We start from the raw sequence: 16,672 nt of genomic DNA on the forward strand, positions 1-16,672 counted from the left end.
AGCATCCTTCTTTACCAATAGGGATCATCCTGTTCATAGAATTGAACAGTTGAAGAATGTGTCACGTTTATATGGACAGGGGTGTACGTCAGGTTGGTTTTGGTCTTCTCAAGATCATCCTTCTTCACCAATAGGTATCATCTAGAATGGTATGTTTCCGTGTCTACGTTGTCCATGGTCATCGATGTCTTTCCTTTGGTGAACAACTGGAGTATCGTTTCCAGTGTCATTTTAGCTACAAGAGCTGGGTAAAGATGGTATCAACCTTTCCTCTATCGCTTAGAATTCTCTGAAATTAGTGCTCTATTTGCGAGCATGCATATACACATTTGTGTTAAAAATTCACAATTACGGCACCTACTTTCTTGAGCTACGTCGACGTAGAATGGGCTGAACGAGGGTGTTGCCATTTTCACTGCTTAAGCATGGAAGTTTCAACATGCTTAATATTTTAAAAAGAAAAGTTTCTTGTGTGGGTTTAAACTACACGGCTTTTGCATGGTTTATATTCGCTTTTCGAGCTTGGACAAACATAATCGAGTTGTGTATGTACTCAAAAGACACTTTAGTACATCAGCTTGTTTCTCGGTGGTAGCGCCCAGTGTTCAAAATTATCGGCTGTCACTTTTAGTTTGGCGCGCGATACTTAGTCTATCAGATCGCTATTTTTCGCGATTCTACCACCCACTCAGATTCTTATGAACATATGGGAATATTTTCATGTAATTTTGAATAAATTAAATACAATATCATGAACTATTTGATATTTTCCGATTATTTAATTTACATTTCTTCAGCCAGTCATTTTTTTTACTCTAGCTTCATCGCCGCTACGGATTTGAATGTCTGGAGGATCTCTACCTTCACAGCACCAATGTGTTTGTTTCTTGGACTGTAAAATATTGAAGCCATGAGAAAGTTTCGACTTAAAATATAAGTTTTAAGTGAAATCTGAAGAAAAATGTAAGATCAAGATTTAGATTAAATAAAATAAAATTTTAAGATTAAATTTATTTATTAAAGGAAGATTAGATAAATTTTATCCTTGCTGTGTGCTCCTAAAAGACATACACACTATTTTGGCCTTTGAATTTTTGTTTTTGAATATTTTTTTGTGACTAAATTGTCAGCTTGGGTGCCTACATGCTCTCGGAATGACGCCTACATGCCATGCGTTATTCTTCGAATGGCGCCTATACTCTATCCCGGGAATCTGTGGAGCGAGCGAACGAAGGCAAGTCTCTGCGCAAGTTGTGACTCATGAGGGCTAGACCATTGAACACGTGAGAGGGAATGGGATTTCGTGAAGGGGGAAGAGCGACTGCAGTTACTACCCTTTCCAACAGCGTGTTCTCCCCTACTCTGTGTTTATGCGCGGCCTTGCTCCACAGATTCCCGGGATAAAACATGTATGTTATACCCGCGTCGCCAAATGGCACCTAAAGGTAATTCATTAGCCGCGGAATGGCGCCTAAATATCAAAGTGTAGTTTCGAGTCCTGACAGCCTCCATATGCCATAGTGCCAGTGCATCCTGAAGAAAACCACGCTGCGAGTGGTGGTACAGTACACGTGATGAACCTCCGTCTGCAGAAGCTTCCCTGGATGCACCCTGAAGCATAGCCTTCTAGCCGAGGCAGCACTTGGCAAAAACAGTTTCTCAGGGTACGCGATTTCTTTGGCCGCGACTCGCCCCTTTCCAGCTAATATTCTATTTAAAAGCATTCATAAAGGGAATTCGCCTTTCCCGTGGCCCTTTGAGAGCCCGGAGCGCTACCCGGGCGATGCCCTAATCAAACAATGGAGCCAGCAGAAGTCGATCGATGGGTGTTTACTGTTCCTTCCAGATGTAGGGAACTTCCGTATTGTGTAACTACAGCCTCCTGAGTCTTGAGCAAACACCGCGATCAAATACTCGCATTGAACGTGGAAAGAGATATTCCACCAGGATCCATGTCGTATATCTGGTGTGCATGCTCTAGTTTTATCTGAAAATCGTACGATGTAGCGAGACCATAGGCTAAAAAGCAATTAGGAGCATGATCTTCTGTAACTAATTGGGCTTTAAAATCCGACATGTAATCTATATGCAACTTCATCTTAAAATACCCTGTGACGTTAAGCACGTCTCAAAAGAACGAGAGAATTTCCCAGTAGTTCTATTCTTTCAAGGTCCAGGCTTTAGTCTTATTTTTTTTCTTAACGGTGCTAATGACTCAGTGCTACACATGCATTACAAATTCACTCAAACATACTAACCCATCTAATTGTGAAATTGCAGTTTACAATAATTGAGAGTAGTTTATAAAAATAACCTAGTAATGTAAATTAATATTTTATGTTGCTTTAAATTTTAAAATGCAAAATTAGAAAAAAAATACAGAACTGTGTGAGAATATATTAATGTAAGACTGGCGTGAAATATGCAGAAATGTCTCCCACAGTGGCAACACATTGTATGTGGTCTCACATTGTATCGTGTTTCAGTACATTACCAGTTCTATTTATTTTTTATTATGGCCGCAACGCCCTGGACCAATACCGGATACATTTCCAGCGTAGTGAGCTTTGGGGACTGAAGCCCCTTCTCTCCCCACAAGAATCCAAAAAAGAACACATAATTGACAAAATTGTTTCCTACATGATTTACATGTGCATTGGGGTTTGGAATGATTAAGATGATACAGTTTCCTAGTAATCTAGTTTTATATTTTTTCTTTGCACCATATTATGGAATCAAGAGTAGATATGGATATTTACTGTGTAACATCACGCTAGTCAAAAGGAGGCACGGAAGTATTGAAATACATTTCGAAAACAGAGTATTATGCTACTTCTCTATTTGTTCTGTAAACATGAGAAATGCTCCTATTAAATTGGTACTACCTGTTATCATGTTTGTTCGATACTGTACGGTATTAACCATACTGCAAACTTCATTACTTTGCTGTTACGTTTAAGAAAATTGTTTAGCAAACATTTAGTAATTGAATTGTGTAGCAATTGCACTCATAGGGGACATTTCTTTCTTTTTCAGAGGTGCTTTCTCAGTTGTGCGAAGATGTGTACAAAAATCTACGGGTTTGGAGTTCGCTGCCAAGATCATTAATACGAAGAAATTGTCAGCCAGAGGTAAGTACATGCCGTTTTTCTTTTCATTCTACGTGACAATAGATTTAGATGTAAGCGATTTTGGGTAATTTATTGAAACAGTTTAGGTGAATTTTGCTGTTTGAAACTGTACTATCAAACAAACAAAATGACATCTCAGTTTGCACTTAACAACTACTGTTCCAAACGCAAAAGGAGAAGTTCACCTACCAAGATCAGAGAAACACCGGCAAAATGTGCGAACTAAATTGGACAGTCATTTACTTTGTGCAGGAGTTTCCTCGTTTTGGCATATTTATAACTTTCCTGTCTTACTTCTGTCAAAATAGTCAACAACGTAAAATGTTACGTCTTTTCTTTCGCTGTGTACGGTTTTATGATAAAAACAATTGGCACTGAATAAAGGTGATAATGATCCGTTGAAGAACTCCACACATTTTGACAACGGAGAGGCAAGATAACATGGTAAACAGCTGATTGCATCGCCCACGCTTCCTCTGCTCGCTTACGGTTGAAAATTCAACGACAGAGCATGAGGGGTTTTCTCTTCCTTGGTCGAATTGTAGGTGGACACGTGCTATAACTAAGTTGTGGATTTCAGATCTGTATTTAGTTTGTATACGTTCGGTTGTTTATTACCACTCTCTTTGTGTTTGTGATTTGTGAAATGTGTTACAACACACAACGTACAATTTCGAAGTGGAACGAAGACTATTTTCCCCCAATTTTATTCCCAGTCTGCGTTCTACTTGAAGACGTCACCACTATTTTGCAAATGGACTTGTCCAGTTCGCGCATGCGTACTTCCGTCAATGGTCGCAACTAGCGCAGACTGACTGCACTGTTACGTAAATTATAAAATATTTTGTTTTGGACCAACCAAAATTGTTGCATTTTAAGCTAACGTTTTCCGTGATCCAAAACTGATACAGATGCATTCTTGTCTGTTACACTTAGGCAAAGCTAGAAATGTTATATAAGTGGAGTTGTTTCACTGGAAAATGCCTTTCTTACTAGGTACGTAGTAAATTTATTATTAACAACCGCTCATTGATCTTTCCCAACAATCGATTTCGTGATAGCTACTGTGCGAACTTAATTACAAATCTCATTGAACCAAAATTAAGTCATGCATGATTCAGACTTTCAAAGGTCATATCAGTCATAGCATCCTGAATTGTGGCTTGGGTTCTGAGTGGAGCACTGTGATCACGGTATCATAATAGTTCAATTACTGGTGAATGGCAGATATGCTTAGTTTTACGGGTTTTATATAAGAGGATACATTGCAATTTTTCTACTAAACAATTAATGTTACTTCGTAGTTATTTGAGAGCCTGTAGAATGCCCGCGGATCCATTATACTCTGTCCCGTCTATCTGTGGAGCAAACGAACGAAAACAAGTCTCTGCGCAAGTAGTGACGCGAGACGCTCCAGAATGAACACGTGAGAGGGGAATGCGACTGCAGTTACCAGCCTTCCCAGCAGCGTGTACTGCTTCGCTCTGCTCACTCTATTTCCCCCCTTCTCTGCCGCTATGCGCGCCCTTGCTCTAAAGTTATCTAGGACAGAGTATAGAGAGAAGAAAGTGGAAACTCTGCGTTGGAAGGCGTGAGTCAATATGTGCAGAACGCTGGCAACGGCAATTGTTTCAGAAGGCGGAATAAGTGAAGTGTTCCCAGGTTCCAAATTAAGCATAATGGCCAGTGAAATGCCCGTTTGCAAACTTTGAAGTTTTTTTTTGGCGTTCATTTTTGACGAGCAGCTTTGATACTTTCCGTATTGATTGATGCACGTTGACATTTAAGCCGTTTCTAAAAGAGTCCGCCGCGCGTGCCCGTATAAATGGCCGGTAATTCTTCTTCATACGGGAAGGGATGGAGTATCGGTTGAATCTTCCAGCCTCTTATGAAAAATGCAGATGCGTGCTGGCTGGGAAACAAAGCTAAGCAATCTTATTATCCTCGACGTTGTCGATATTGATTTGGAGCTATGGCATTTCGCGAATGAATTTTTAAAGAGCTCTTTCCGGGAAGGGATGTTTTTTTTTTGTTTGTTTTTTCCGCCGTACCATCTCCAACCCAGAGCTGATAAATGCATGGAAGGTGGTATTTTCTTTGTCGATTCATGCGAAATCAAAATTATCCTTTTCTCCGGCACTACATTTTGTTCAGTTCTTGTGTTTTGCGAAGATTGCAAGAAATAATGTTCGTCGTTTTTCGTAGGAACAGGAAAGAGAAATATACTCCTCTTTCATCGTACGTCATGGGGTCAGTTCACACTTCAGAGATTCGGATATTTCATTACACTGATGATCTAATTCCGATTTTTCTGTCAAAACGTGAAGTGCACTTTACACAAACTTTTCTATTTCCGAATTTGTGTTATTTAACGTCGTGACTATGAAGTTTTGATTGATTTGGCTTAATTTACTTAGCCTTTCTGCCACCTTTGGATAATCACTAATAAGGTGATGATTGATGAATTATGCTAAGATGAAATTGATGAAGGGACAATCACAAGTACACATGGACAGGACACAACGCAGTGTCCACAGAGGATTATATTGACCCTGAATCCAGACGCCAGAGATCCGTTAGTCTGCAAAAGGTAGTCAAGGGTGTACTACATGGATAAGAGGTCGACATTTGTGTGCCTCACAGCACCTATACCCTGCGACGATGAAGGTGAATGCTGAAGTGATGAAATGGTGATGGACAAACACATTGATACATTCTGTGCCTCCCTGATGGCATAATGGTACGTCGTGGCCTTGTGATCAAGCGTTCCTGGTTTGACACCCGGTGGAGGTGCATAGTGGTTCGGATCTCACTTTAAGCTGTAGACCGAGTCCCGATTAATCAATCTGTGCATAAAGTAAACTTAAAGCTCAACCACATTGATACATCCATGTCTGACCACGCCTCGAACCTGGAACTTCTGACTTTGTAGCACATTACGATGTCCACTCCTCCACGAAAGCCCGCTGTTTTTTTTTCCTATCTTCCCACACGAGGATAGCAGCGAAGTTTCTAAAAACAGTGGAATGCAGCTTCTCTGCACACTAAAATATAGACTGTGACAGCTTTTACATATTTCATCCAAGTCGTCTTTCATCTGTAGCCGACCTTTTTCAGAAGTTTCTTGCTCCTTGCATGGTGTTCCTTCGACTTGTAGCGATTATTCTATGCAAGAATACTCTTTGGTGGATAAATGATACTCCACATCTGCCAACACGCAAAAACCGTTAGCTCTCTACTTCATGGCACTTAGAACTGCTACGGAGGAGGTGACGCTTGGACCAGGCAACACTGCAAGGAGAACGTTGCCACATCATTAATTGGTTTATTTACCACTTTTGTGTCAGTTTTGGCTAATCTCAAAGGTCAGCATGAATGACGAAATGATGAAATAGATAAAGGGATACTCACAAAGAGCACTTATACACCGGGATTGAAACCCGGGACTCTCTGGGGTCGTAGCGCGCTGTGCTAACCACTCCGCCACGGAGGTCAGCCGTTGCCACATTATGTGCGGGAACCAGCAATTCTTGCCTTGAGCTCACTTTTTCTTTCCCATATGTGGCAGCGCATTCTGCCCATGCTCCTAATTTCGTGGTTGTCAGTGTAGTTACCAATATTTACCTCCTGTAGGCGTGGATTACACATTAAGGCAAAAGTTCTTCATAGCACACACATTCTAATGGAGTACTTAGTGAGTAGTCCAGGCAATGGAGTATGAACCTTGTCTACAACAACCGTGACTTCATTCTAAACAACTGAAACAAAACATTCATTAACCTAATGTGTTTATAATGGTTGTTTCGTGTTTGCCTACACGTGTTTTCTGTGGAAAAATTATCGTACACGAAGCGCGCTATTCCTTGAAACACTCTTCCCTTGCAAGGAGGGAAGGTCTCTCCCGTCTAGTTTCAACCTTTTGTCGTGTGAATATAAAAGTTGAGAACCTGACACACAGGCGGCACCTACTACTTCAGCAACAACCTGCTCCAGTGATGCGCATGTGCTGACACTTAGATGTGAATAGAAAAGAGCAAGTTGTCAGAAAGCAAGTAGGTGCTTATATGTAGCTAAACTTCTGCACGGATCACACACCGGCAGGTCATAAATATCGTCATGTGAGAAGTCTCTAGATTAGAAGCTGAGAGAGGAATTGATTCGTACGAAAGTTTAGCACGTGCTCACTCAGGGTTGCTACGCGTCTGGAAAACAGGGAAATGTCAGGGAATTTGGCTTGTCAGCAAAAAATTATTGAAATGTCAGGGCATTTTGCAGATCATCTGGAATGTACGTGCATTTTGGAGTCTGCAAGAGAAAAAGTTGCAAAATTAACAAACAGTTCACTCCCACTTCTGGATTCGGTTCTTGTGATTCCACTCCCAAAAAATATTCACTTTAGAAACTTGTTTCTTTCATATTTACGATTCTCAGTCTGTGTAAAATTGTGGTTCCTTCAAATTTCTGTAATATATTTTCACTTTTATAATTCCAGACATTAGAAAGAATGTCAAAGTAAAACTTGCAGTCCATATATGTGATTGATAACTAAAGTACATTGACAATATGATCATAATTATCAGAAAGGTTGGTGAAGATGAGGTTATCGTCTATTATTTTATAGATCTTAGTCTTGTTGGCGTTTCCTATAGAATTCCTATATGCAACGAAAAATTCTCCAGATGCTGTGTACTCTTCAATTTAAGCAAGATATCAGCTTTTTCTACACTATAAATCCGCCAGAAAATGAAAAATTCTGTATGGTTTATGAACTTTTTCTGTATTTATATTGTGGAGATCTCTTATGGTGAAACAATGTACCTTTGTTACCTTAGCCTGAAGGCTAGATTGCACATGATTGTAACCCAATACATTTGATGCCGATTGTAATTTTACATTTTACTCTTCGAATTTTCACGTTCTTGTGTGTGTAGAATGAAAGTTGCAAAAAAGAAAAGTTGTGAAAGTGAATATTCATAATAATTAACGGATTATATTTTAATTGAAAAACACCAGGTTCAAAAGCAAAAATTGTGATGATAAACATGTCTGGAAAATTTTCATTTTTGGACTGGACAACCTGGAAATGTCAGGGAATTTCATAATCAAAAAATCGTAGCAACCATACTCAGCTACCATTGGAGTACGCGCTTATGAGCACCTATTCATTTTTATTCATACCAGTTCTGTTTTTCGATTATGTTGCAATCAACTGTCATTGTATTTTGACCATGTGAAGTTTGATACTGAAATTATACCGATTAGTGTAGTATCTTGAAATGAATGATGCCAACAGTTCCTACCTGTGGAACCCCCTCCCGAAGCCCATGGTTGTGGCAGGAACTCTTTTTGCATCACATAATATGAACATTGTGGTGTAATCCTGTTTATGTCTCTTCTTACTTCACTAAATATCGTTCTCGTTGAATGTTCAAAGCCTGGGTGTCAGCATCGCTTCGAACGCGTACTGTTTTGTGATCTGGATGCGCGTTTCTAAGGAATCCTCGCTCACACGGAAGATGTCTAGACACCGTGAAACATCACCTTCTTATTTGACAAAAGAAGTTTTTCGCTCTGCCGAGATAGAATTGGAATGAGGGAGATGGAAGCGAGGGGAAGGGAGGGAGAAGGGGAAAACAACGACTGGGATTCGAACTTCAAGGAAGAGAGAAATGAAGAAATGAAGGGAGGGTGGGGAGTTTCCAGAAAATCATTGGAAGAGCAGAAGGCAGCTGGGTTTTGAAGGTCAAAGGGCAAACAAATTAAATGAAGTAAGGTTATGTTTCATGGAGGAGAAGACCGACTCTGCTTTCTCTGGATGAGTCGGAATGAGCATGTCATACTCTCTCATAACGTATGCTTCTTTAATATCCATGGCGAAGCGTGTTCTTACGAAGGCAGTTTTTTTTTTGTTTAATACAATGTTTATAGTAAGTACATTGACATCCACGAGATGAAACAATGGATGAAAAATCTTCCATTAGGCCTATTTTTCCTCCAGAGAAGGACGACATCGGATTCGTCAAAAGACGATAAAACATAACGCTATTTTTTAGAAATGTACAGTCACCGGCAGTAAAATATTATACCTATATCCTGAAATGGTAGCTTCCTTGCAAGGTGTTGTGTGTATTGCATAACTCTACGGCAATAAGTGGATTTTAATAACAAATTTTCAATGGCAACTTGTACAGTGTCTCTCATAGGTTTTAGGACAACGACATTTTCAACTAGGCAACCCAATTTACACAAGACGTTAGTGGGTTCCGTGTAGAGTTAGGCTCAATTTCAGGGTTGCCACATGCACAATAGATATTTATAAAATACGCGAAGGAAATAAAAACAAGTAATATTGTATAAAATTATTAAAAATATCACTATTATATCGCAAGTGACAAAATTCTTTCTGAAAGAAAAAAATAGGTTTTCTAGTATTTCATCGATGATGAATCTACAGAAAGGAAAAAAGGTGAGAGAAAACGAAAGGTGACAAAGGAGAGGAGAAAGAGAAAGCGAAAGGAGAAGAGGAAAGTAGAGGAGAGAAGAAAGAGAAGATAGACGAGGAGAGGAGATGTAATGAAGAGAATGGAAAAACATTCTAGGAGAGATGAGGAAAATGGAGGAGAGAAGAAGAGACGAGAAGAGGGGAGTGGAGAGTAAAGGAAAGGAGAGAAAAGAGAAGAACGAAAAGAAGAGGAGAAGAGTGCAGTGGAGTCGGAAATCTAAGACAGGAGTGGAGATACGAGGAGTGGAGATGAGTGGGATGGAGATAAGATGCGAGAAACGTAGGGAAGGGCGATATGAGATAAAAGCAGAGCGAGCAGAAGGAAGGGGAGGAGAAGGAGAAGAGAAGAACAGAAGGGACTGAAGATAATAGGTAGTTGCAGAAAATATCGCCTCAGCGTCAAGAATTGATGCATTGGTCAAATTATCGACATGAAACATTCAATAACATTTTGAAATGTATTGGAGAATGTATTAGATCGGTTCGAAATGCCTTTTGGCTTAGTTCAGAGCAAGGTAAAATCTTCCATGTAAGATCTTTGATTTTACCTGCGATTATACCACTAGAAACATGATTGTAATTTGAATATTTATAAGAATTATCCAATTTTTGTCCACTTCTCGGTTCGTTGAAATGGAGATTTTGTAATTTAATATTTCCCCTCCCCCCATCGTTAATTCCAAACTGAATTATTCCGTTTCACACGGCGTGGACAATGAACACAATGGGATAGGTCTAAAAGTTACGAAAATTTTCTGCCAGCGGAAGGGTTTGAACCTACGACCATCAGATTGACAGTCCTGAACACTAAACACTACCCTACAAGCTTTCGCTCCTGAAAGTAAGTAGAAGGAGCTGACCAATGTGAAATGTAGATGCAACTCTCCTCCTACATATAATGTGCAAAGAATACTTGTTTTGTAACAAAGAAAACGAAGGTAGTACGACTCGGCGAAAACATTTAATGGAGAATTGCTGATGAAAACTTTTCATTCGATATTTGCGGAGGTATCCTTGCATTGAACTCGAGTGGGAAAAGGGGTAAAATTAGTACGTCCTGAATTGCCACAAATATAAATAGTTATTTAATTAATATTTGTCAATGTCTTTGAAGCAGTACACAATTATCGTTAGAGTATCATAATTCACGATCTTATACATGAAAATATCCCTTTGGTGGCCATGCCCCCCTCGAACCCTGAAAAAATATTTAAATGTGAACCTATCAATAACTACGAAAATAACATCGTCGATTTTAGAAATGTGTAAAAATTTCAAGTTTGTTCTTACATAAATGAATCTGTTTCTTGCGCAAAAGTCTTCAGGCTGCAATATTGGATAGTTTTAGTTTTATAATCATTGATGCAAGGCTACCAGACGTCCGATTCAGCGATTTAGTCAGGACAGTGCGTTACTTTCAATACCTGTCCTGACTTTTTCGAACTGAAATCGTGATGCGAGAATGTCTCTTTATTATTGATTTTCTTAACTCACAATTAGACATGTTCTTTATTGTAATAATAATTCCTAGTACGCAACATTTAATTTATAAATATATTATTTTCTAAACATAGAATTATCATGACTTTTCAATGGCGCTCGCACTATTTGAACTATTTTGTAATATCTGTCTCTCTCTCTCTCTCTTATATAATAATAATAATCCTTTGCGCAACAGCCTCTCTCATATATATTTGGGTCTGGCCCCTCCCTCAAATAAATCCTTCGTACGGGCCTGGTGTACGTCAATGACAGAAATGCAAGCAATATTATTATTTATTTTTAACCCAATTAAAGGAATGTGGAAGAATTTAAAAGAAATAAGAAAGAGCAAAACGACTGTTACTCTACTTTAAAAATTGTTGTTCTTCGAAGAAGAAAAATAAGAAGTATTTACTCCAGCACCTTAACATAGTGTCCCACGAGTCTCTCTTGACTAATACTGTCAAATGTGAAGTGATTTTATGAATAAAATTTTCCGCCTGTTTACGTCTAACGTTGCGCAGATTTGGTAATTCGCAAACGGTGTAATTATTTCGTGTTACCTTACGCAACAGCAACTACGTATCATAAGACTGTTATGAACACGACACTTGCATCACTAAACAAGCACTTCGTCTGTTGCAGTATCACAGGAAAAGAATATCGTCCTGCAATGTTCAAGCATCTAGATATTCTCCATTAATAATGTCTAATCACAATAATAAGTTAGAAGAAAAAACTCACATTTTCGCAACTACCAATATTCTCGTTTTTCTTCATCACTTCGAAAATTATTTCTCGAAGATATCTGCTATACTACAAGAAAGCAATTCAAAATTAAAGTAAAAGTTCAACTACATGTACCCAACGACATTTACAATATTGGAGAGACAGAATACTTAAAAATTGTTGTTTCAATCGAAGGTAAGGGCGTGGTGTAGTGGTTAGAGTTCTCCATTGGGCTGCTAGCGGTCCCAGGTTTGATCCTCCATACTAGGTGTGGAGAGCATGGTAACATTATTTGTAATAGCAGTGTATAGTGGCTACATTGTTCTGCATATGGAATTTATAAAGAAATAAACAAATAAATGAATTGACACACATTCAAAGGGATATTTTCATGTATAAGATCGTGAATTATGATACTCTAACGATAATTGTGTACTGCTTCAAAGACATTGACAAATATTAATGAAATAACTATTTATATTTGTGGCAATTCAGGACGTACTAATTTTACCCCTTTTCCCACTCGAGTTCAATGCAAGGATACCTCCGCAAATATCGAATGAAAAGTTTTCATCATGTGCAATTCTCCATTAAATGTTTTCGCCGAGTCGTACTACCTTCGTTTTCTTTGTTACAAAACAAGTATTCTTTGCACATTATATGTGGGAGGAGAGTTGCATCTACATTTCACATTGGTCAGCTCCTTCTACTTACTTTCAGGAGCGAAAGCTTGTAAGATAGTGTTTAGCGTTCAGGACTGTCAATCTGATGGTCGTAGGTTCAAACCCTTCCGCTGGCAGAAAATTTTCGTAAGTTTTAGACCTATCCCATTGTGTTCATTGTCCACGTCGTGTGAAAAGGAATGATTCAGTTTGGAATTAACGATGGGGGGAGAGGAAATATTAAATTACAAAATCTCCATTTCAACGAACCGAGAAGTGGACAAAAATTGGATAATTCTTATAAATATTCAAATTACAATCATGTTTCTAGTGGTATAATCGCAGGTAAAATCAAAGATCTTACATGGAAGATTTTACCTTGCTCTGAACTAAGCCAAAAGGCATTTCGAACCGATCTAATACATTCTCCAATACATTTCAAAATGTTATTGAATGTTTCATGTCGATAATTTGACCAATGCATCAATTCTTGACGCTGAGGCGATATTTTCTGCAACTACCTATTATCTTCAGTCCCTTCTGTTCTTCTCTTCTCCTTCTCCTCCCCTTCCTTCTGCTCGCTCTGCTTTTATCTCATATCGCCCTTCCCTACGTTTCTCGTTTCTTATCTCCATCTCACTCATCTCCACTCCTCGTATCTCCCCTCGTGTCTTAGATTTCCGACTCCACTGCACTCTTTTCCTCTTCTTTTCGTTCTTCTCTTTTCTCTCCTTTCCTTTACTCTCCACTCCCCTCTTCTCGTCTCTTCTTCTCTCTTCTTTGCTCCATTTTCCTCATCTCTCCTAGAATGTTTTTCCATTCTCTTCACTACATCTCCTCTCCTCGTCTATCTTCTCTTTCTTCTCTCCTCTACTTTCCTCTTCTCCTTTCGCTTTCTCTTTCTCCTCTCCTTTGTCACCTTTCGTTTTCTCTCACCTCTTTTCCTTTCTGTAGACTCATCAGCGATGAAATACTAGAAAACCTATTTTTTTTCTTTCAGAAAGAATTTTGTCACTTGCGATATAATAGTGATATTTTTAATAATTTTTTACAGTATTACTTGTTTTTATTTCCTTCGCGTATTTTATAAATATCTATTGTGCATGTGGCAACCCTGAAATTGAGCCTAACTCTACACGAACCCACTAACGTCTTGTGTAAATTGGGTTGCCTAGTTTAAAATGTCGTTGTCCTAAAACTTTTGAGAGACACTGTACCACCGCCGTAGATTTAGGCAACACTTAGGCAACACACATAACATCTTGCAGGGAGGCAAGTATTTCAAGATCTAGGTGTCCCATCTTTATTGCTGGTGACTACATTTCCCCAGCGGTAATTTTCTTTCCTCATCCCTTTTCCAATTTTCAGTTACTTTTTGATACAATAAAATCCATGGTGTAATATAATTTCCTGGGTGCGACTAAAGATGTTCACGATCCTTTTGGTAAATTTACAACACAAACAATAAGAAACCTAACAGTCATTTCAGCACTCACCCTTTCGCAACTGCTCAACAACATAAGTAGAAATCGAGGTCCATTGTGAAAATCTCTCAGGTGAATCCACCAGAAAAGTCATTCCAATCTCTTTGCCTAAGTTATTGCTTACAGGAGAGTATAGAGACTGGTTTGAAGATGCCATGCCTAGGACTCGAACTTGAAACATTCGATTTCGAGATCGTAAGTCGATCTGTCAGTACAGCAGTCGAGGAAATCCCTCATAGTAATTTTTGATACGTAGACAGAGTTAAGGGAAAGCTTCACTTGTTAGATTTTTGCATGTGTGTTTCCGCGAATTGACTCTTATCAACGTAGAACATTTTTTCACATAGGCATATTTTCCAGTGCTGACTAAGTGCCTGAATACCTCTAGGAAATTAGGCTTTGGGTTGCGACATCTTTTGCCCTGCGTAAATCTTTCTACCAGTCTGTCCTCGAATTGACGCTAGTGTCAAACTTTCGCCTCCACTCGTAAACCTGCTGGATAGGTAGAGATCCGTTATTGCGATATTGAATATTTATTCACCAAAGAAAATGTGGTGTGTTAATTGGTTTGAGGTTTTCCTAGCTCTGCACTGGTGTAAGTGTTAGTGAAGTTGCGAAGTTTATAATTAGAAAATGACGTCTTGCAGCTGAACCTTGCAAACGTTTTACAAATAACAGCTGATACCTCACGTAAATGTTGAACCGTGTATAGTGCGTCCTATAAAATTTGTTCTAGTTTTAAAGTTTTAATTTGACTCTTGTAATTTTCGGAAGTTTAAAACCTACTCATGGATATATATTACTTTTACAGATTTTCGTGTATAGTTATTTATATGTAGCGAGAAACATTTTCTTTTCATTTACACGTTTCTGATATCCTGGAACAGAGCTTCTTAATATAGTAACACTATGTTGGATGTATTGACCTTTAACTTGTACGGCGTCTTTGATTTCTTAAAATTAATTTCCTTTACGTCAGGTGGGAAATATCTTCTAACTAACGAGGTTTCTATGGTTACAAAATCCATAATCCGGTTGCCATGGCTTTTACATATCGGAACAGTCAATTTTCACTTTTGACGTGTTTGAGAGGACGGAGTCTGAAAAGGAATGAAAAGGAAAAAAAAATGATTATATTTATTTTCTAGTAGCAACAGATCTAAAGAAAACATTAACACGAGAAATGCTAACACAAAAAATGTGTACAAGGGTAAATCTACTTTAATTGGAACCTTAATTCTTAGAACGGACCAACAGACAACATTGCACGCCAGGTTGCTTGCGTGGATTGCAAGCAACGTTGCACTTTTGCGCATCCGCAAATGGAGTTAGGTAATGTGAATGTCCAGTTCGAACAGTGTTTGGTGACCAGCTGCTGTCTGTCGAGAGACTAGTTGTAACTACAAAAATGACTGGAAGCAAGAGCGGATTATTATCCAGTCCATCGAAGAAAGTGAGTTCTCAACTATTTGAGTGTCAAATAAACTTCGCTCAGGAACAAAATAGTTGACATAATAGTATATCTTTGTTTCTTTCGGTTTTCTGTGGCTGAGGAATGTCGCCGTGAAAGTGTTGTTGACGTGAATTTCAACGTTGCCAATAATCAAGACATACTAAAGCCACCAAGTTAATAAATCAGTTCCCCTCAGCGAGGGAAAACCTTGCTCTATAAATATCACTCTGGTATTTGATGAGGCTCAGGCTGGAGAAGAGACACACACACATGAATACATTTGCGGTTACATACTTAGATGAGCCGACCCCTGTGGCGGAGTGGTTAGCACATCGCGGTACGACGCCAGGGGTCCCGGGTCGAATCCTGGCCTGGGCATGGATATTTGTGAGTGTCCATTCATCAATGGGCCCAGAAAGTTAAAAAAAGAGTACCCCTAAGGTTCAGTTGTTTTCGAAATTTCCACTCTTTTCGAAAAACCACTATGTTATTCCAAAATCTAAAAAATTACATATGCTTAGAATTCCATCTAGACTATTCATGTGTATCTTCATGTGGCTTGATATTATCAATAGCTTAACAAGCTTACGTAGCCACAAAACTATTGGAAATATCTATGAGAGTGCAAACCACATGAAGATTCATAAGAATACTGTAGAAGTAATTGTAAGCATATGTAATTTTTCAGATTTTGGAATATCATAGTGGTTTTTCGAGAAGATTGGAAATTTCGAAACAGCTGTCCTGGCTTTGGCCTAAGGTCCAACAAAGCTTTAACTTGTAAATTTCAATAAGCTTGAAAATTTCCCCTTCCCGCTTAGTTACCCGTTTGAAATCGTCAACGGGTAACCAGGGTGAAACGCCCTCTTTTGTCAGCCGGCCTATGTCCATGAAATAGCACCAGAAGTGGATGTTGACTTTGAAGAACATCTTTTGTTCGTTATGACTAGAGTGCGTGTCAACCAGAAGGTGAGGCGGATAGAATTTTGTATTTCTGGTTTGGTTCATCAGGAGAGGGTGTGGTAAAATGGTGTCAGGTAATGAATGACTTTAGACGAAGAAAGAGGACAAACATTTTAGCATGAAATGATACTTAACCGTCTTACTACCTTCTTAAGCTGCGCGTTATTGCCAGTTCAGCCAGCAAAACAATGGATATTGTCAATTGCCTTGGCTCGAAATGTTCCAATTGCATTAGGGAACAAACTTACGCTGCATTAGGGTATAAA

General features: G+C 38.9%; 1 protein-coding gene across 14 annotated transcripts in view; it reads left to right on the forward strand.

Annotated features, from left to right (window-relative positions):
• The window catches only part of CaMKII (Calcium/calmodulin-dependent protein kinase II), a 394,054-nt gene that overhangs the window by 158,125 nt on the left and 219,257 nt on the right, over nucleotides 1-16,672 (forward strand). For all 14 annotated transcript variants that reach the window (XM_083131299.1, XM_083131300.1, XM_083131301.1 and 11 more), the window contains exon 2: nucleotides 3,037-3,131. In XM_083131299.1, coding sequence (XP_082987425.1) covers nucleotides 3,037-3,131 — 95 coding nt within the window. The remainder of the gene's footprint in view (nucleotides 1-3,036; nucleotides 3,132-16,672) is intronic.

This window comes from Lepisma saccharinum, chromosome 11 (assembly GCF_977018435.1).
Source record: "Lepisma saccharinum chromosome 11, izLepSacc3.1, whole genome shotgun sequence".
NCBI classification, from domain to species: domain Eukaryota; kingdom Metazoa; phylum Arthropoda; class Insecta; order Zygentoma; family Lepismatidae; genus Lepisma; species Lepisma saccharinum.